The 19,636-nt window shown below is 37.5% G+C and overlaps 3 protein-coding genes across 5 annotated transcripts; all 3 read left to right on the forward strand.

Moving 5' to 3' along the window:
- The first annotated feature begins 1,245 nt into the window (after positions 1-1,245).
- Positions 1,246-8,149, forward strand: serac1 (serine active site containing 1). 3 transcript variants are annotated; one of them, XM_052586118.1, is made up of 16 exons: positions 1,246-1,441; positions 2,226-2,262; positions 2,463-2,605; positions 2,892-2,981; positions 3,965-4,096; positions 4,211-4,332; positions 4,417-4,545; positions 4,872-4,985; positions 5,192-5,354; positions 5,434-5,584; positions 5,980-6,121; positions 6,270-6,370; positions 6,469-6,566; positions 6,881-7,063; positions 7,178-7,321; positions 7,434-8,149. In XM_052586118.1, the coding sequence occupies exons 1-16, from the start codon at positions 1,351-1,353 to the stop codon at positions 7,568-7,570; spliced, it is 1,977 nt and encodes a 658-aa protein (XP_052442078.1). In that variant the 5' UTR covers positions 1,246-1,350; the 3' UTR covers positions 7,571-8,149. The 3 variants fall into 3 exon arrangements, with proteins under 3 accessions (XP_052442078.1, XP_052442080.1, XP_052442079.1); XM_052586119.1 differs by having other exon boundaries at positions 1,335-1,441; positions 2,427-2,605; XM_052586120.1 differs by lacking the exon at positions 2,226-2,262 and having other exon boundaries at positions 1,298-1,441.
- A 72-nt stretch (positions 8,150-8,221) lies between these two features.
- gtf2h5 (general transcription factor IIH, polypeptide 5) lies at positions 8,222-11,154 on the forward strand. Its single transcript, XM_052586121.1, has 3 exons — positions 8,222-8,355; positions 8,516-8,601; positions 10,558-11,154. The coding sequence occupies exons 2-3, from the start codon at positions 8,567-8,569 to the stop codon at positions 10,736-10,738; spliced, it is 216 nt and encodes a 71-aa protein (XP_052442081.1). The 5' UTR covers positions 8,222-8,355; positions 8,516-8,566; the 3' UTR covers positions 10,739-11,154.
- An 820-nt stretch (positions 11,155-11,974) lies between these two features.
- On the forward strand, positions 11,975-19,574 carry si:dkey-12h9.6 (macoilin). Its single transcript, XM_052586122.1, has 11 exons — positions 11,975-12,200; positions 13,484-13,625; positions 13,845-13,971; positions 14,087-14,210; positions 14,332-14,486; positions 14,938-15,367; positions 15,503-15,661; positions 16,288-16,458; positions 16,702-16,828; positions 18,141-18,315; positions 18,482-19,574. The coding sequence occupies exons 1-11, from the start codon at positions 12,124-12,126 to the stop codon at positions 18,667-18,669; spliced, it is 1,875 nt and encodes a 624-aa protein (XP_052442082.1). The 5' UTR covers positions 11,975-12,123; the 3' UTR covers positions 18,670-19,574.
- Positions 19,575-19,636: the final 62 nt, after the last annotated feature.

Here is a 19,636-nt window from a genome sequence, read left to right on the forward strand (position 1 = left end):
GGTGGTGCTTGAACTTATTTCTTTTCCTCTGTTAACTATGGTTATAGCAAAGAAACGTGCAGTTATCATTGCTTTGCACAAAAAGGGATTCACAGGCAAGGATAATGCTGCTAGTAAGTTGCACCTAAATCAATAATATATTGGATCATCAAGAACTTCAAGGGGAAAGTTTCAGTTGCTGTGAAGGCCGGCTTTAGGTCACCCAAGAAAATCCAGCAAGCGCCAGATATGTCTCCTAAATTTGGTTCAGCTGTGGGATCAGGGCACCACCAGTGCAGAGTTTGCTCAGGAATGGCAGCAGGCAGGTGTGAGTGGATCTGCATGCACAGTGAAGACGTGAAATCGGTGAAGACTTTTGGACAATGGCCTGGTGTCAAGAAGGGCAGCAAAGAAGCTCTTCAGGGAAAACATCAGGGACAGACTGATATTCTCCAAAAGGTACAAAGATTGGACTGCTGAGGATTGGGATAAAGTCATTTTCTCTGATGAATCCCCTTTCTGGTTGTTTGGGGCATCCGAAATAAAGCTTGTCTGGAGAAAAAAGGTGTGCACTACCATCAGTCCTGCATCATGCCAACAGTAAAGCATTCAGAGACCATTCATGTGTGAGTCTGCTTCTCAGCCAAGGCAGTGAGCGCTCTCACAGTTTTGCCTTAGAACACAACCACAAAAACATATTTCGAGAGCAACTTCTCCCAACCATCCAAAAAGGTGATGAACAATGCCCTTTTCAGCATGCTGGAGCACCTTGCCATAAGCCAAAAGTGATAACTAAGTGTCTCGGGGAACAAAACATCAAACTTTTGGGTCCATGACAAAGAAACTCCCCAGACCTTAATGCATGGTCAATCTTCAAGAGGCGATGGACAAAGAAAAACCCACAAATTCTGACAAACTACAAACATTGATTTATGCAAGAATGGACTGCCAAAAGTCATGATGTGGCCCAGAGGTGGACTGACAGCATGCCAGAGCAAATTGCAGAGGTCTTTGCCTAAACTTATTATAATTGTCAATAAAATCCTTTGACACTTATGAAATTCTTGTAATTATACTTCAGTATAGTAACACCTGACAAAAAAAAAAAAAATCTAAAAATACTGTAGCAGCAGACTTAATAATTAAATTAATATTTGTGTCATTCTCAAAACTTTTGGCCACGGCTTAACCCAAAAAAATGCGTGTGCGCATTAGAGAATTACGGTAGGACATTTTCGACGCGTGATACACTGATATTTGCGTTACTTACGGTAATGACGCTCTACGTTAATCTGAAAACAGTTCCTGTTTATATTTGCTATCAAAACATTAATCTCTGCCATCGTCGGATTTGTGCTCGTGAAGCCGCCAATGTCTGCGTCCGCCCTGCGAATGATCCGCGTCCGGAGGCTGAGCACCACCGGGCCTGCTGTGAAGAGAGCACTGCCATGGAGAGACCTTAGTAAGACTCTGAACCTACTCGCATGCCAACCTGCACAGCATTTATGGTGTTCATGATGCCCAAAAATGCTGGTTAGGAAGGCAGTTCACGTGGTTAAAACCGCGTTATAAAACCCATTTTAAAACCCTTATTGTAAAATTAAATATATAAAAAAAGATGTAAAAATATAGTTATTGTAGTTATTGATAAACTTACTGTTCAAAGGGGGTCTATACATGAAACAAAAATCATACTTCTATTTAGCAAGGATGAATTAAAGTGACAGTATTAGTAATGTTATTAAAGATTTATGTTTTAAATAAATTAGTTTTTTCTGTTCATCAGAGAATGCTGAAAACATACGTATAATGGTTTCCACAAAAATATTGAGCAGCACAGCTGTTTTCAATATTAATAATAAAAATGGTTTTTGAGCACCAAATCAGCATATTAAAACTATTTCTGAAAGATAGTGTGACACTAAAAACTAGAGCGTTAACTGCTGAAAATTCAGCTTTGCCATCACAGGAATGAATTACAATAAATTTAAATACATTTAAACTATATTGTAATACAAAAGCAGTTAATTTAAATTCACAATGTTATTGTTTTAGTCTAAATTCTTTTGATTAAATACATACAGCACTGTTGAGCAAAGAGAATAAGTGTTTTATATTGTCCTGATTCTTCATAAATTGTTTGTAATTTATTCGTATCATAGTTCATAAATTGACAAACTTATTCTGATGCTTAACTGAAAAATTTTGAATGCTGGTCGTCATTTCTTTTCTTTTTTTATCTTTAGGAAAAATAGCAAAAGTGACAGGAGCAATAGTATTGGGGTAGGTTTATTATTTTATTTAATTGTAATTTGTTTGACATTTATTTAACAAGCCATCAATAAATTATATTATACAGTATCATGCAGCACATTCACAGAGAATGTGAGCAGAAGCAGCAATTAAAAGTGATATATCTTCTAAGCCAGGTTTGTTACCCTTTCCAGAAATACATTCTGAATCTATCACGTTTGCTTACTCAGAGGCTGTGTGTTCATCACATACGAGATGGTTACTCTGAACCGGGCCATCACTATCGACACCAGTGCCATACTACAGGAGAAGCAAAAGTCCTACATCTACCTGACTCACACCACTAATAGAGAACAAGAGAGCCTTGCTTCTGGTACATTCTGGGATCTTTACCACGTGTGTGTTTATGCTTGAGACAGTGTGTAAATATTAGTGAGCCAAAAGATTCATTTGCATTTACATTTACAATTATTCTTCGAAAGAAACTTGCAACTGAGGAATACTACCCCATAATGGATTCATTCTTTTTCTTTCTTTTTTGCTAATATATTGGAGATGTGTTGTTTGAGATTTTGAATTATACATTAAAAACCGCCCATTCATGTTTTTTATTTTACAGTTAATGTATACAAATGTATTGACTTTATGTCATGTTCTAGGCTTCACTATCAAGACCAGGAACGAACTTCATAAAGCAGCTAGAAAGTTTATTGAAATTTCTTCAAGAGTTCTTCTTCGCCCATTGGATGGTGAGTAGTTTCATCTCTATTTGATGGCATTGACAAGCCTTGGTGCCGTTTTTCAAAATATTGAAAGTAAATATTTGTTGACAGTAGGCACTGTGTGAAACAACGTGGTTATAATAGAGGGCATGCTTAGAAAACCCACTTAGAGACAGTATGGTTATTCCATCTCAGGAAACATCTGCTGTCTGTTGAAAGTTAACTTGACAGTATCTGCACTGACAAGAGGAACTGACATGAAATGTTGTTGTTTTAAATAGGCCTGTCTCTTCTATTCTTCTGCATATGGAATCTAATACACTGTGATTTTTTTTTTTTAATCACAGCATACATGGCTCCAGGTTTGAGGCTGAAGAGCAGTTTATAATATACACTACTTATGAAAAGTTTGGGGTCAGTAAGATTTAAAAATCTTATTGACTCTAAACCTTAATAGTGGTGTACATTTAGAATAAGAAGTTTAGCAGAGTAAGCAATAGCCTTAGACTGATAGACTATAGAAAAATGTGTAGAGAGATGATCAGAAGTCCTGTGTGTTTATGTCCCCCATGTTTAACTGAAGGCATCTGTTTCCATTTGACTTAAAAAAAAAAAAAAACTCTTCATATCACCTTTTCATATCTTTGACTTCATATTAAATCATGATTTTAACATAATTTACATTAGACCGGCCCCATCCATCATTGCTTTTAAATCCTGTCTTAAGATATATCTATTCCTCCGGCTTTTACCATTACTTAAGTATTTCATTTTGGGTCTTTCTTGTATGAAGCTGAGTGTCTATTACATGTTTACTTTGTTTTAATTCCCTCTTTAATTGTTCTCCCTTTTAATTCATTGGTATTCTCTTATTGATTGTACAGCACTCTGGTAAACCTCGGTTGTGTTTAAATCTGCTCTATGAAATAAACATTGATTAAACCTTTCTTGTATGTCTCAGTTTTTGCAACTAAGTCAAAGAAGCATATGTTGATGTTTGTTTATATCAGAGCGTCTTAGTCATCTAGATGCAGACCCTCAAGAATGTGCTCTATGGATGCTGCTGAAGAAAAGCTGCTCTGCCGACCGCGCCGTTCGACAGCAGGCGGTGCAGGAACTGGCCCAGAATCACCACTGGCAGAGTGAGAGATGGCAGCACACCGATTTCTATTGCGCAGACCCCTTTGCCTACCCAAGAAAAATACTTTACTATAACTCTGTGAGCTCTGAATGGTCTTTTGTCTCGTCCATCACAGATTATCAGTACCAGACTGCAGCACAGGTGATCGATCAGCGCACAGCTGTGGCTCTCGCCCGCATGCCTAACGTGGACCTGCGCTTCTTTCTCCCTCCACCTCCACTGCCGCGGACTGACGATGTGGGTAGCTGTCGTTCAGACAATAGCCAAATTGAACTGCTGTGTAATTTCAGATATCTGTGCTAAAGTTTTGTGCGTGTATAGGATATATCGCTAGAGGATGGGCTTAGGCAGTTACTGGCATCTCTGCCCCAGTCGGAGGTGGATCAGTGTGTGCAGTACTTCACCTCTCTGGCATTAAGAGAGAGCAGCCAATCACTAGCCTCTCAACGGGTGAGACATACATAGTCAAACTATAGAGTGGAACAGTTCCCAAAAATCCTATTCTTTTTGTCCATAGTTTGTTTGACTATAACCTGTGCTCTCAAACTACCTAAATATGTTTTGTATTTATGCCTCAAAATATTCTTTTGAATAATTGTTGGCATTGTGATATTGTGATTCATCATGTACCAAGTAACTTTTAAATTGCTTATGAGAAGAAAAAAAACACTTGTGGAATCAAGGACCCTGAAGCACCAGTGTACTTAGTTTAATCAAATTTCTATCCATATAAAAGTGCCACTGTGTTAGCTGTGCGTTTTGCTCTGTGATTATAGGGAGGGCTGTGGTGTTTTGGAGGAAATGGGTTGCCTTATGCCCAGAGCCTGACTTCCACCCCCTCTGAGAAGGTGGAGACGTTCTGCCTGCAGGCCCTGGTGCAGCACTCAAAGGTGACGATTTACAAACTCTGCAAAGTGACATGTATTTGTGCAGCAAGGAAGTAAGCATTGATCAAAGAAAACCGGATGCTTGTATGTGTGTAGAGGGGTGTTTTGTAGATATTTTTGAGGTGTACCTTCAGTTGATTGGTTTTAATCAAGAATTTGACTTAAATAAACGAATCAGTTCAAAGCATTTAATGGTTCTTTGTTCACAGGTCCAAAGTCATTGTGACCACATTGTGGCTAATGGAGGACTGCAGCTCTTGCAGAGAATCTTCCAGCTTCGCAGAGACTCTCCGAAAATCCAGAGCAACATTGTGCGAATTATTGGAAACCTCACCCTGAATGACAGCTTGCACACAGCCATAGTACAGTCAGGTTAGCGTTATATTTTAGGATAACTGATTTAATGTTGAAGAAGAGTAGTTGTTTATTCTCTTTTGTGGTTGACGTTAAGGTTGGGTGGCTGTCCTGGCTGAGATGATCCAGTCACCACACATCAAGCAGGCATCTCATGCTGCCCGTGCTTTAGCCAATTTGGATAGAGATGCAGTAAGGCAGAAGTACCAGGATGGTGTTTACATAATGCACCCACAATGCCGTACTAAGTATGCATACTTATATGAACTTCCACTTATGCTCACCAAGTCTGCATTAATCTGATACAGTAAAAACAGTAGTATCGTGACCGATTTAAAAGAACTGTTTTTATTGTCAAATATTTTCAAATGTAATTTATTCCTGTGATGGCAAAGCTGAATTTCCAGCAGTCTTCATTGTCACATGATCCTAAAGAAATCATTCTGATATGTTGATTTGCTGCTCAAGCAACATCTTATCAATGTTCAGAAGTATTGTGCTGCTTATTATTTTGGGGAAATCTGTTGTAACGTTATAAAAGTCCAACTTTTGATCAGTTTAATGCATCTTTTCCGAATATGTCCTTTTAAAATGTCTTTTGTTTTGTGAGGATTAATTATGTTTTCCATCTTTTTATATTCAGTCAGCCAGTCAAAGCTGATGTTCTGTTTGTTCACGGCCTCTTGGGAGCAGCTTTTAAAACTTGGCGTCAAAAGGACCTTGATGTGGCAGAAGATGACAAGGTGGAAGGCGTTCGAGAGGACTACACTGAGTGCTGGCCTAAGGTCAGAACTTTTGGGTCTTTTTTTTAAAAGAAGCTCATGAGTGCCCAGATATTACTTGCAGTGTAATGGCATTACAGGCCCTCAGAGGTATTTTGAAAGTCTGGCTGAAGTCTAAATTCAGCCAAACAAATTTCCGCATTTTCCACAGTCGTGGTTGGCTGCAGACTGTCCAAACCTCAGAATCCTGTCTGTTGAGTATGACACCCATTTAAGTGATTGGAAGGCTAAATGTCCTGCTGAAAACCAAAGGTAAACAGTCCATTTTTCAATGTGTGCTGTGCATTACTAAATTACTAAATAACTCAACATAGCATACCAAATTTGTCCCTGATTTTTGTGTTATACAGGAAGTCCTTGGCCTTCAGAAGTCAGGAACTGCTGAGGAAACTGAAGGATGCAGGTGTAGGGGACAGGCCTGTGGTGTGGGTAGCCCACAGTATGGGAGGTTAGTCCATGGTGGGTCTTAGAATAACCAGCACCCGACTATGAGAGTCATTTTCTAAATCTTCCTTCATCATATTTGTGTAGCTGTCTAAATGATTTGCAATACAATAGTTTTTTAAAATTTTATATTGCAGCTGCTTATATATAACAAAAATTTAATTTTAGTTTCAGCAGGGAGTTTAATATTAATTTTAAGGTTTAAAAAATCTCACAAGGCCATATTGTGATTTCAGTATTTTAGTTAATTGTGCAACCCTGGTTGTAGATAAAAAAAAAAAAATCTATTTGTAAATAAAATGTAAACTTGTGTCACAGGTTTACTTGTGAAAAAGATGCTCTTGGATGCGGCTAAAGATCCTGATCTCAGTCCGCTGATCAAGAACACCAAGGGAATTCTGTTCTACAGCGTTCCTCATCACGGCACATTCATGGCAGAGTATTCTGTAAATGCACGATACCTACTTTTCCCCTCCATTGAAGTAAAAGAACTATGTCGAGGTATAGTGTGATTTATTTTTGTTTACTTAATATTAATACAATATTAATTCCTCTTAAGATTAAGATTCAAATTAAAATTTGAACATCCTTTTTCTGTTCACCTGTACGACTAAGACTCTCCAGCATTACGGGACTTGCATGAAAATTTCCTGAACATTGCAAAGGAACAAGAGTTCAAGGTCCTTAGCTTTGCAGAAACTCTGCCAACCTACATTGGGCCGATGCTCAAGATATTGGTAGTTCCATCGCAGTCAGCAGGTACGTCAGAATAATTGAACAACAAGCAAATTTTTGATGTATTGCTTTTTAAATAATTGATGGTTTTAGGTACTTGGTATCAAAAAACTAAATTCTCCTTTTGCTCTTTCAGATCTGGGTATTGGGGACCTCATCCAGGTGGACGTTGATCACCTCAACATCTGCAAGCCAGAAACAAAAGACTCATTTCTCTATAAACGTACTTTACAGTTTATTCGGGATGCTCTTGGAGGACAGAGAATTAAGTGAACTCTCACAGTCCAAAACTGGTCTCTTGCCATTTCATTTCCTCTTGAGGGTTAAAAAGTTACAAGATAGTGTTAACTATGAATAGAAGGAAGTTCTAAAATTGCACCTGGATTTTTTTCAATCCGTTATGAATATGTTTTTTGTTAAAACCTCTGGGTTTAACTTTTAATGTGTTTTGCCCACTTCACCGTTGCCTTTTTCATGTCAGTAATTTGGAATTAACACTTTCCTGCATTTATTTTAACAGGATGCTATAACAAATTGAAATGACCATCAAGTATATAATGTTTAAAACATTAATAGAAAGTCCATTGTATTTATATTATTTATTTTTCTTGGAAGAAGCTGAAAACTAGCCGTTTTCTTAAATCCCCAGCCTTCTGTGTATCCCTGCCTCAGACTAACAGTTTGGTACTGATGCTGGCTGTAATTTGCCACTATTTTTGTACTAATGGATTAATTGTAGTACTTGCATAGGACCATATTACTTTTATTTTGATGTTGAATATGTGCAATGCACAATTATTGCGAAATCTTTATCATTCTTAATAAAGTTGTGTGTCCTAACTTTATATTCCACTTAAATCCTATACTTTTACTATAGCTATAATGCAGCCTTGTCTTCTGAGAGCAACAGTGCGCTCCTGGCCAGCAGAGAGCGGTGGAGCTCACAGAGCGAACATTAGTCTGTGAGTAGAAGAGAAGAAGAGCATTGTTGGATGACGGTGGACGCTGTAGGTTAAAAACTAAGTGACAATCGACAGATTAACACAATAAAAAATCATGTAAGATTTTTCTTTCCCTCAAAAACTGCCTGTTTTTAGATATAGGTGATTTGCGAATATATGTTTGGTGGTGACCCACAGTATGTTAAACGTTTGTAACGTACAAACATTCACAGTAGCGTCAACCTGCTAACGTTCAAAACAATTTTGCCTTTTGTAGCTTCATAGGCTTTAACTGAAGAACCAGAAGTGTTAACACATACTGTCCAAAATGGTTAATGTCTTGAAAGGAGTTCTCGTTGAATGGTAAGTTTTACATTTAACGCTTTAAAGTTGCATTCAGTATTTTTTTCTCTGATACATTTTTTTACATTTAGAAATAAACAATAATTTAAAAAACTATGTTAAGTCACATAGACTTACAGTAGATGAAGAGGTAAATAGTCTGAAGACGTTTTATTTTACATGGAGGGGTAACATCGCGTGACCAACAAAAGTACCATTCACTTGATCTTAGAACCGATTATATATTTGTGGAATCAGTCTGTCGATATTTGTGGTTGACTGACAAGAGTACAGGTGCATCTCAATAAATTAGAATGTGGTAGAATGTGTTCATTTTTTCAGTAATTCAACTCAAATTGTGAAACTCGTTTTAAATAAATTCAGTGCACACAGAATGAAGTAGTTTTAGTCTTTGGTTCTTTTAATTGTGATGATTTTGGCTCACATTTAACAAAAACCCACCAATTCACAAACAATTAGAATATGCTGACAAGACAATCAGCTAATCAACTCAAAACACCTGCAAAGGTTTCCTGAGCCTTCAAAATATTTTCTCAGTTTGGTTCATTAGGCTCCACAATGATGGGGAAGACTACTGATCTGACAGTTGTTCAGAAGACAATCATTGATACCCTTTACAAGGGTAAGGGTAAGCCACAAACATTCATTGCCAAAGAAGCTGGCTGTACACAGAGTGCTGTATCCAAGCATGTTAACAGAAAGTTGAGTGGAAGGGAAAATTGTGGAAGAAAAAGATGCACAACCAACCAAGAGCAATGCAGCCTTATGAGGATTGTCAAGCAAAATTGATTCAAGAATTTGAGTGAACTTCACAAGGAATGGGCTGAGGCTGGGTTCAAGGCATCAACAGCCACCACACACAGACGTGTCAAGGAATTTGGCTATAGTTGTCATGTTTCTCTTGTTAAGACACTCCTGAAACACAGACAACGTCAGAGGCGTCTTACCTGGGCTAAGGAGAAGAAGAACTGGACTGTTGCCCAGTGGTCCAATGTCCTCTTTTCAGATGAGAGCAAGTTTTGTATTTAATTTGGAAACCAAGGTCCTAGAGTCTGGAGGAAGGGTGGAGAAGCTCATAGCCCAAGTTGCTTGAAGTCCAGTGTTAAGTTGAAGTGCTTGAAGTGCAATGTCATCTGCTGGTGTTGTTCCATTGTGTTTTTTGAAAACCAAAGTCACTGCACCTGTTTACCAAGAAATTTTGGACCACTTCATGCTTCCTTCTGCTGACCAGCTTTTTGAAGATGCTGATTTCATTTTCCAGGAGGATTTGGAACCTGCCCACACTGCCAAAGCACCAGAAGTTGGTTAAATGACCATGGTGTTGGTTTGCTTGACTGGCCAGCAAACTCACCAGACCTGAACTCTATAGAGGTTCTATTGTCAAGAGGAAAATGAGAAACAAGAGATCAAAAAGTGCAGATGAGCTGAAGGCCACTGTCAAAGAAACCTGGGCTTTCAAGTGCCACAAACTGATCACCTCCATGCCACGCTGAATTGAGGCAGTAATTAAAGCAAAATGAGCCCCTACCAAGTATTAAGTACATTGTTATTTTTATTTATTATTTATTTTATTGGTCTTAAGTATTCTAATTGGTTGAGATAGTGAATCGGTGGGTTTTTGTTAAATATGAGCCAAAACCATCACAATTCAAAGAACCAAGGACTTAAACTACTTTAGTCTGTGTGAATTGAGTTTATTTAATACACAAGTTTCACAATTTTGGTTAAATTACTGAAACTTTGCCACGACATTCTAATTAATTTAGATCCACCTGTACTACTTCAATGTTATCTGTAACTGAAAACTTTGGCACAATGTATCAAAAAAAGTGTGTGTGTGTGTGTATATATATATATATATATATATATATATATATATATATATATGCACTTTTAAAATAAAGTCATGCAGCAGTGCACCATCATTTATGATTCTTTTTTGAAAATCTGAAACAGTGACCCAGCTATGAAGCAATTTCTTCTATATCTGGATGAGACGTCAGCATTGGGGAAGAAATTTATCATCCAGGATTTGGACGACACGCATGTTTTCATCCTGGCTGAAGTTGTGCAGATTCTCCAGGAGCGAGTAGGAGAACTGATGGACCAGAATTCATTCCCCATCACCCAGAAATAAATGTCTGAATCTGACAGCAGACCTGACAATCTGTGGGAGCAGATGGATGAGGAGATTCTTTCAGCACAATTGCACAAACACAGATGCAACTAAAATATATAGATGACTGGCTACCAGGATGATGCCCGTTATCCTTGTTTTAGTTTGACTGTGTTGCATACATTTTTCATTTGATGGAGTTATGTGCTTTGTTACATGTGTTTTAAAGACAGCTTCTTGAATCTTTGCTTTTCTGACAGCATTTTCAATGAATTGTGTTTTGCATGGAAAATTGCATTAGCTGCAGAAAGAAACAAAGTTTTTTTTTTCAGCATTTCAAAATTGTTCACAAACTGAAAGCAGATGGTTGATGACAGTGTGATTTATATACATGCATAATATACAAACATCAAATAAAAACAACGTTAAAAAAAACATGAATGTTCTCAAAATTTGCTTAATTTGTTTCCTGGATAAATTATAATCAGACTGGGTGCCAGTTTGTAAAATTCCAAGCTCCCTTTAAGGTTTATTCTCTTTCGAGTGAAAAACCAGCTCAAGCCACATGCACAAGGGTATGATGGGGGGATTTAGGGATATGTCTGTAATCAGGATATTGGTAAAAGATTTTACCTTGTGGTGTGAGGAGAACAAAGAGCAAAATCAAAATAGTGAACGGCATCTTATTTCCAAAAAAAATCCTGCATTTTTTGATTAAGAAAGGGAAAGTAGTGTGGTGCACTCTTGGAAGTACCTAGCAGTTCACCTAGTAAAACTGATTGGCTAGTGCCACTATCTGATGATAAGGTGCTATTTCCTCTTTCAGAAGACCATCATGTGGAAGTAAGAGGACGTGTTATTTTGTCAGACATATAGTGTTGTAGTGTTAAATCCAGTTTATTTTATTACCCAGCAATACAGCTATGATCTAGATCTATATCTGTCTGTCTAATATATGTTTCTGTCTGTCTGTCTGCCTGTCAGTTAATAGCCTATCTATCTATTATGTATATCCATCTAATATATCTCTCTGTCTGTCTATATCTCTGTCTGTGTGAGCCTAATCAAAGTAATACAAATAGGAGAGATGCAGCTGTTAATTATGTAAAATTGTCAGTTCACTGATTTGGACAGTCTCATAACTGTTTGAAATTCATGTAAAAAAAAAAAAATCAATGAATGATGTTGCAACATTTTTCCGAGTGTCTTTTCTCCAGACAGCGCAGATGTACTTCCACGCACCTCGTCGTGGCGCTGGGTTGTGTATGAAGTTCTCGAGCGTGCGCACATTCACCTCCACTAACGCACAAAGCGCTTCTGCTCAGGTTACTGTAAATGAGACCTCCAGTCTTGCTACAATTACCTGTTTAATGGACTAAATAGCCACGAGGACCAGAAGCCATAATATGAAGAAACGCTACATGGATATAGGCAGGCTACGGAAAATGAAAAAGATTAAACTCACAGAGAAGATTTCCGAAAGGTATGACACCGCGCGCTGCTTTGTTGTTTTGGTTTTGCTCCTATTCGTTTTCACCTGAATGGCTCGCGCTTGGCTATTCATAGCGCGCTGAACGGATTGACTCAAACAATAAACAAACAGCATCTCCCGATATGATAACAAATCGGGGTTTAATTGCGATCTAATGCTCGTTGTGATTTAATGGATGCATACAAGGCCGAATCTATAACATTTGGTGTAAAAACAATGCAGCGGGCCATGTTGCTAAGAAAATATTTTAAAAACAAAAATATCCTCCAGCTAAATTTAGCGTTGCATATTAAGAATCGCTACAGTATTTTTTATTATTTAACGTTGTGGTATTAGTAAACCTAGCTATTAATTAAATAATATTAATGTGATTTGATGCAGCGTCAGCTAACACTAAGTCATGTTATTTCTTCATGACAATACGATGTCTGAAAAACAGACTGTCTGAAAACACAGACAAACTGACAAGGGCCTCTGACTAGACAATATGCGCGCAGGAATGTCGTTTATGGAAGATTTTTCTTAGGGCTTATTTTGCTGTACCTTAAATGATGCGTATTTATACATGTATATAATTTTTAATAGTATTCAGAGCTGTGTTCGTACGTTGTTGGTGCATTTTGTATTTTATCGGGTTCGCTAGTTCCAGACTATTGTTTCTAGTGTGGTAAACACGGCAGTGTAGACTGAACGGACCCTGTCTCTGATTTATATAGTGTAGTGCTCTGGACAATGACCTCCTGTGTTTATACGCTTCATAGTGAAATGAACGTGTGCAGATTTATCCCGATATGGGTTCTTGTTCTTTAAATAGCCATGGCAACACTGTAGATTAGACGTTTAGGTCCTGATGCAGAAGATGAAATGTTGCCATGGTTACCAAACACAAAGGGATGTGGAGCGCAGAAAGCCTGAACAAAGGAATGGAGCACAATAGACTGTGCGACCAAAACACGGATTGTAAATTCTTCAATAACTTACTTTCTGTGCCTTTACATCTTACATATATGCTTGTTATTTTTTCCTATGAAATACAGAACATATTTGTCTTTTTGTCAACATGAAGTTATCCCCCCCCCCAAAAAAAAGTATAAACGCGCGTTTTGTACTGTATAAGGATTACTGTTTTGACAATCAGTTTTGACTTTAGAAAGATGCATTTTTTTTAATAGTTACGTCATTAAAAATAATTTACATAATTGTATCTGTAACATTGATGACGTTTTCTTTAAAAACAATCTAACGATAGGTCATTTTAAATGTGCTGTTTTCAGCGCGTACTCGGTTCTGAAGTTCATGATCGTCTGGATGCTGGTGCTGTTAGCTGACTTTGTCCTGGAGTTCAGACTGGAATACCTGTGGCCATGCTGGCTCTTTCTAGGGACCGTCTACACCACATTTCACTGTCATGGACTGGTAAGCAATTTTCTGCTCTGCGCGTGCAGCTTTATTGTTTGATTTGAAAATAATAACAAAACCCCATCTATCATTATAAATTAATTTTCTTGCTCCGTTATCTTTTTCATTATGTTGTGTTCGTGAATTATTATTGTTATTCTTCTTCTTTTTTTTTTTTTCACATTTACAAAGAAAAAATAGATATTAAACCAACAAACCTCTGCTTTTCTATTACAGGCCATCTGTGTTGTTTTTGTGTGTGCAGCATTCACCCTGGACCTGTTTTGTTTCATTTTTGTACCCTTACACTGGCTGTTTTTTGCAGCTAGCACATATGTCTTACTCAACTATATGTGGCATACAGGTGAGCCCTAAAGGTTCCCATTTAATTTACACTTACAGAGTCATTGTGCCCTTGGAAGTATTATGGAAATAAACAATATATACATTAATTTACATATATAATTTGTAATTTGCAGAAAAGGGAATCTGTATGTCAACTGTGACATTATGGATACTCTTAGTGTATATGGAGGCCTCTCTCCGGTTGCGGGACCTGAAAAGCCCTCATGCAAATCTGTCCCATCTATTTGCTGCACACTGGTAGGTTCTGATTGGCAATTTATTTTAGAGCTGAATGTAATATGGAGTTTTAAATTAACACAGATTTTACCGGCTGTGTTTCATGCTGTAATTTAACACAAGCTATTATTATTTCTTCCAGCATTGGTTATCCACTAGTGTATATGGGATTTGATGCATCATGCTACTTCTCCAGTATGTTTAAGCTGCGCAGTCAGAAATCAGTTCAGAGTGAGAATGACCTCCACATGGATCTCCTGCAACAATCCCTACCTCCTTACATGCACCTGTACCCAGGTATGTATCATTTCATTCAACATGCCATGTAAAATGTAGCCATCTTTCTAAAAAAGTTAAATAGCTTAAAGGGACAGTTCATAAAAATAAAATAAAATAAAAAAAATACTCACCCTCACATTGTTCCAAACCCGTAAGACCATCGTTCATCTTCAGAATAAAAAAAAACGAAAATGAATTTTTTTTGATGAAATGCAAGAGCTTTCTGACCCTGCATAGACAGCAACCCAACTGACACATTAACATAGTCCATGTGTTCAACCATAATGTTGCAAAAGGTACAACAATGCTTTTTGTGAGCAAAGAAAACAAAAATAACTACTTTATTCAACAATTTCATCTCTTCTGTGTCAGTCTTTGACGCGCATTCTTATAAAATGCATTAAAAAATAAATACAAATAACGTGATGTAGTTCAAAAATGTTAAATTGTGACAAATGTCTTTGTACAGATCCCAAATATAAGGTGGCCAAATCTAGGCCGACGCAATACCAGTGTCCATCCGAATCCATCACCTCAGAGGACAAACAAAACATGGAAGACTGCCTTCAAATCCACAGACTTCCTGCGAGACCCGAAAGGGACACAAATCCACAAACTCCAGGACCCAAGCACCGTGGAGGTGAACTTCATTCGGACTGTACGTCCATGCTAGAAATGACTGAAAACCTACCTCAGGAGGATCAGAGCAGCAAAGCTCAAAGACCCTCCAAGAGCTCCTTGCCTAAAGTGAACCGAGGTTCAGTGAATATCCCTAACAGCAAAGGGGAGAAGAGGCAGAAAGCCCCCAAAGCCATCAACACAACAGGGGACTCTACTGAAAGGTGCTCGTCAAACATCCCCCCAAGTCCTCCGAACCCACATGCTGAGCAGATGCTGAAGTATGTTTGTTGTTTCATTTCTATATGCACAGATTCAGCTCAAAATTCATATGTTTGCAAAAGTGTAATGGACTGTGGAAGACGGTTGATGAATTTTCGAGTACATTTACACTGCGATCTCCATCTGCTCCACAGGCTGGAACAAGAAATGAGAAAGCTGAAGGGAGAGCTGCAGGCGAGCAGACAGAGCGAGCAGGAGCTGCGCAGTCACATTTGTAATCTGACCAACAGTGAGCACAGTCTGCGCCCTGAAGTCTCTCTGCTCAGACATGCAAATGAACTGTTGCAAAACAAGTGAGTCCTCTGATCGCTTCCTGTTGGTCTTGCATTAGTGATCTGGGTTGATGTTAGGTCACGCTGCTTGATGTTTGTGTTTATATATCAAACATATGGGTGTTTCCTACTTAACACTTTAATAGTTTTACAGCTTTTATGTATAGACTGGTTGCAAACTAATAATTTTGTAGGATTAATAAAAAAAAATGCATTTCAAGTAAATGCTGTTCTTTTGAAGTTAATCCTACGAAATTATTAGTTTTGCCAAAAATATTTATAATAATATTTATGACAATAAGAATTGTTTCTTGAGCAGCAAATCGGCTTATTAAAAGATTTCTGAAGGATCATGTGACACTGAAAACTGGAGTGATGGTTGCTGAAAATTCAGCTTTGTCATGGAAAAAACTTTCAAATATATTAAAATAGAAAACAGTATATGCTTTTTGATCATGTAAAAAAGGCAGCCTTGCTGAGCATAAGAGACTTCTTTCTACAACATAATACAACATATCTGTACATCACAAATGAATTATGTGCTTTAAAGATGACTATGAAAGCTCATGCTTTTCTGACAGTAAGAGTGAGCAATTTGACAAAGTCTAACGCTGTTCCTTTAAACTCTGTGGCGCTCTGCTGTGCAGGATTCAGTGTCTCACAAAATCCAGACAGAAGGACAAACAAAACTGTTCCTTGCTGGAAAAGAAAATCAGAATGGAAACAGAGAATCGAGTTGCAGTAGAAAAACAACTCGCAGAAGTCCGAGCCCAAAAATTTGATGAAGCAACAATTTTACTTCGGAGCGCATCACACAGGTAATTGTATTCATAAAGCAATAGTACATAGAATAGAGGCATAAATATGCATACATTAATCTTGTCAATGCGGTTTAGAATTTGGGGATTTCAGTCCATAATGATGCTTAATCTGTGTCTTTGAGACTAGGTCTAAATGTCCAGCTTTTTAATTATGGTTATAATTGGCAGAAGATTTCTTAATGCAAAATAGCAATGACAAAATAAACCTGTAAAATGTTGTGTTTTTTCCATCCACTGTAGGCAAGAACACAGTGAAACTCAAATGTTGAGGAAAAAAGCTAAAGATCTAGACTCAGAGTACAAACAACTACAGCTGGAATATCAGGAGAAAGAAAACAGAATGATAGCTCTAGAGAATGAAGTGGAGGTAAAGGACGCGGCTCGCGGATCTGTTTCAGTTACACACGGCATTGAATAGTTGTGCAGTGCTGGATGTTTGTGATTCATATTTTTATGTTCTTCATGTTCTGACACATGTGGATCTGGTAGCTTGCTGTCTGTGGTGTTCAGCCTGTGGCTCTTTTCTTTTCTTTATTTCTTTGGTTGGTGTGGGTGAATGCTGATTCAGAGTTTTTTTCTTTTGTTTTCATTATTTCTTGTTCCTCGCCCAGTTTAAATGGTGTCATTGCCATCTGCTATTATAAACCATGCCAAAACAGAAACCACATCTTTCAGAAACCATTGTGCAACCTGTAGATTTTTGTATCATGATTAATTTAACAAGCTTTTGAACAATTTTCTCTTTTATTGTAAAGAATTTAAAATTTTAAGTTTTGTTTTGGTATTGACAGAGTAACGCAACTGACCAAAGGCAATTCAACTCTGCTGAACTCATAGATATTTATTAAACTTAATGTGTGCATACAAAATTTGATAATTATATAAAAAATGACTTTTTTCAATAGCCATCAAACGTAAAATTTACAACAGTAGATTCTCCTATAATGACTCCTTAAGTTGTAAACAAACATTTAATACAATTGCACTTGTGTTTTTTCTTTTAAACTTGAAACGTTTGTTCTGGGAGTGTGTTGAGTGGGCAGACGATTGCTTTACGACAGCAACAAATGTCGTGTGGCTATTCAGAGTAATTACGACATTCAATTCCACTTACTTAACTGTTCAAATACACAAAGCTACATACAGTTACCAAACGAAAGGAAGCAACCAAAGGAAATAGGAAAAATAATAAATAAATCCCTTTGTACTTTATCAAACGAAAAAGCAGTTTATATTAAAAAAAGGGACAATTTACCCAAAACTGAAAATCTGTCATCATTTATTTATATTGTTTCAAACTTAAAAAAAAAAAAAAAAAAAAAAAGCATGTAGCGTTTTTTTTTTGAAGAATGTTTCTGACCAAACATGTTTCAGTTCCCATTGATTTACAGTGGAAGTCAACAGGAACGGAATATGTTTGGTCACAAACATTCAGCAGAAGAAAGGAAGCCACACAGGTTTGGAACAGCATGAGGGCGAGTAAATTATGATTTTGGCTGAACTAACCCTTTAAGCATTATCAGGTTGAAAGCCTAGATTCTTTTTTTAACTAGACAAATGGGATTTAAATGTTCACCTGAATCATTCATAATCACCCAAATCTTTCACATCACCTTTATTTTGTACAGTTCTGCTCTGTTCCTGTCTCATACATGCAATACTCTCCTGCTCCTCCCCAGATCCTCCAGAGGAACAGATGCACGGAGCAGGAAGCGGACGCTTTGCTCTCAGCTCTCTCCTCCTTCCAGGACAAGGTTCATCATCTAGAGTACAACCTGAGTGCAGAAACCCGTCTCAAGTTAGACCTCTTCTCTGCGCTCGGAGACGCACGCAGACAGCTGGAGATAGCGCAAGGTTCCAATCTCACTTCAAATTATGGCAGTTATCCATACAAGACCTATACTTTTTTTTTATTATCAAGAAACACACAATATATTAGTAACGTATTGACCAGTTTACATATTTTTCCCCCAACTTATCTTCCTCAGTCTGTTCTAATTTTTAATGTATTTCTTTACAGTTAAAATCTTGAAACAAGACCACGAGGTCAAAGAAATGAAACAGAAGCTTGCTGAAGCGATGGCCGTGGCTCCAGGTATGTCATACATGGCCCCCAGGTCCTCTATGCCTCAGTACCTCAAGTTGTTCAACTCCGAGCGCTACATGCTGAATCCCAGAGCGCTCATGTACCAGTGTCTTAAGAAATAAGACCAGCGAGGACAAATCAGATTTTGAAGCATTGTTTTGACTCAACATTCCGAACATGAGGGCATCTCTGCTTCAAGGTTTGCTCAAAAACTTTGCCTTTTGACAATGTCAACAGCCAGCCTCTGGTGCGTCTACGGCAGTGTTTACTGATTTCAGCAGAGACACCGAGGCCACTTATGGGTGACCTTGCTTTGAGATTCTTTCCAGATTAAATCAAAGTTGACTGTAAATACATTGTTGACCAGCGGATGACCATCGAATGCTGAGCAAACCGCTGCAAGCTGCGCGAATAGCAAGATATCAGTATAATAAAAAGTGTGAACTCGATGAGGAGCACAGTTTATCATGAGGACAGGATATCCTGTGTTGGGTTTCAAATAAAGAGGCTCTTCTTCAGCCATGACAATAACAGGCCAATGCCTCACTTGGTCATTCTGTGCCTCATTTATGTGAATTCAGTTTATATAACAAGCCAATATCAAACGTTAAGTCGGTATGTGAATATTCGAGTGCTTTGTACTGTTTTGTATTTTTTTTACATTACACACGTTACAACAGAAGTGACCAACACACCAAAAAAAAAAAAAAAAAAAGTTTGTAGGTTTTAATGTTTCTGAAATTGTTGCCTTTTTTATGTATCTCAATGGGATGTTTTTTTTTAATGAGAAGTTTATTTTTCTGGCTTAAATTTTTTTTTCTTTTTAAACCAAAATGAAATTATGTTTTCATTTTGTAATTCTACTTGTTGGTCTGCATGCCAATTTATGTAAAATATTTATGTAAACAATTTTTTGATTGTTTTGAGAAAAGAAAAAAAAAAGATTTTGATGTCTAATTGTGCATTTGTGCAAGGGCTGTTTTCTTCCAATAATTCTGGAAGCAGTAATAAAGTCAATTTTCAATTATATTATTGTATTCTTTTCCACATGTCTTTCTGACATGAGACTTAAAGTTCTGTCATTATTAA

The sequence above is a fragment of the Carassius gibelio genome, chromosome B20 (genome assembly GCF_023724105.1).
Source record: "Carassius gibelio isolate Cgi1373 ecotype wild population from Czech Republic chromosome B20, carGib1.2-hapl.c, whole genome shotgun sequence".
Lineage (NCBI taxonomy): Eukaryota > Metazoa > Chordata > Actinopteri > Cypriniformes > Cyprinidae > Carassius > Carassius gibelio.

Coding starts and splice junctions, on each gene's coding strand:
- serac1 (XM_052586118.1), top strand. CDS start 1,351: ATGTCTGCGTCCGCCCTGCGAATGATCCGCGTCCGGAGGCTGAGCACC. Junction 4,333..4,416: donor CACTGCCGCGGACTGACGAT/GTGGGTAGCTGT, acceptor GTGCGTGTATAG/GATATATCGCTAGAGGATGG. Junction 6,122..6,269: donor ACACTGAGTGCTGGCCTAAG/GTCAGAACTTTT, acceptor CATTTTCCACAG/TCGTGGTTGGCTGCAGACTG.
- gtf2h5 (XM_052586121.1), top strand. CDS start 8,567: ATGGTTAATGTCTTGAAAGGAGTTCTCGTTGAATG. Junction 8,602..10,557: donor AAAGGAGTTCTCGTTGAATG/GTAAGTTTTACA, acceptor AATCTGAAACAG/TGACCCAGCTATGAAGCAAT.
- si:dkey-12h9.6 (XM_052586122.1), top strand. CDS start 12,124: ATGAAGAAACGCTACATGGATATAGGCAGGCTACGGAAAATGAAAAAG. Junction 16,459..16,701: donor CTTCGGAGCGCATCACACAG/GTAATTGTATTC, acceptor CATCCACTGTAG/GCAAGAACACAGTGAAACTC. Junction 16,829..18,140: donor CTCTAGAGAATGAAGTGGAG/GTAAAGGACGCG, acceptor GCTCCTCCCCAG/ATCCTCCAGAGGAACAGATG.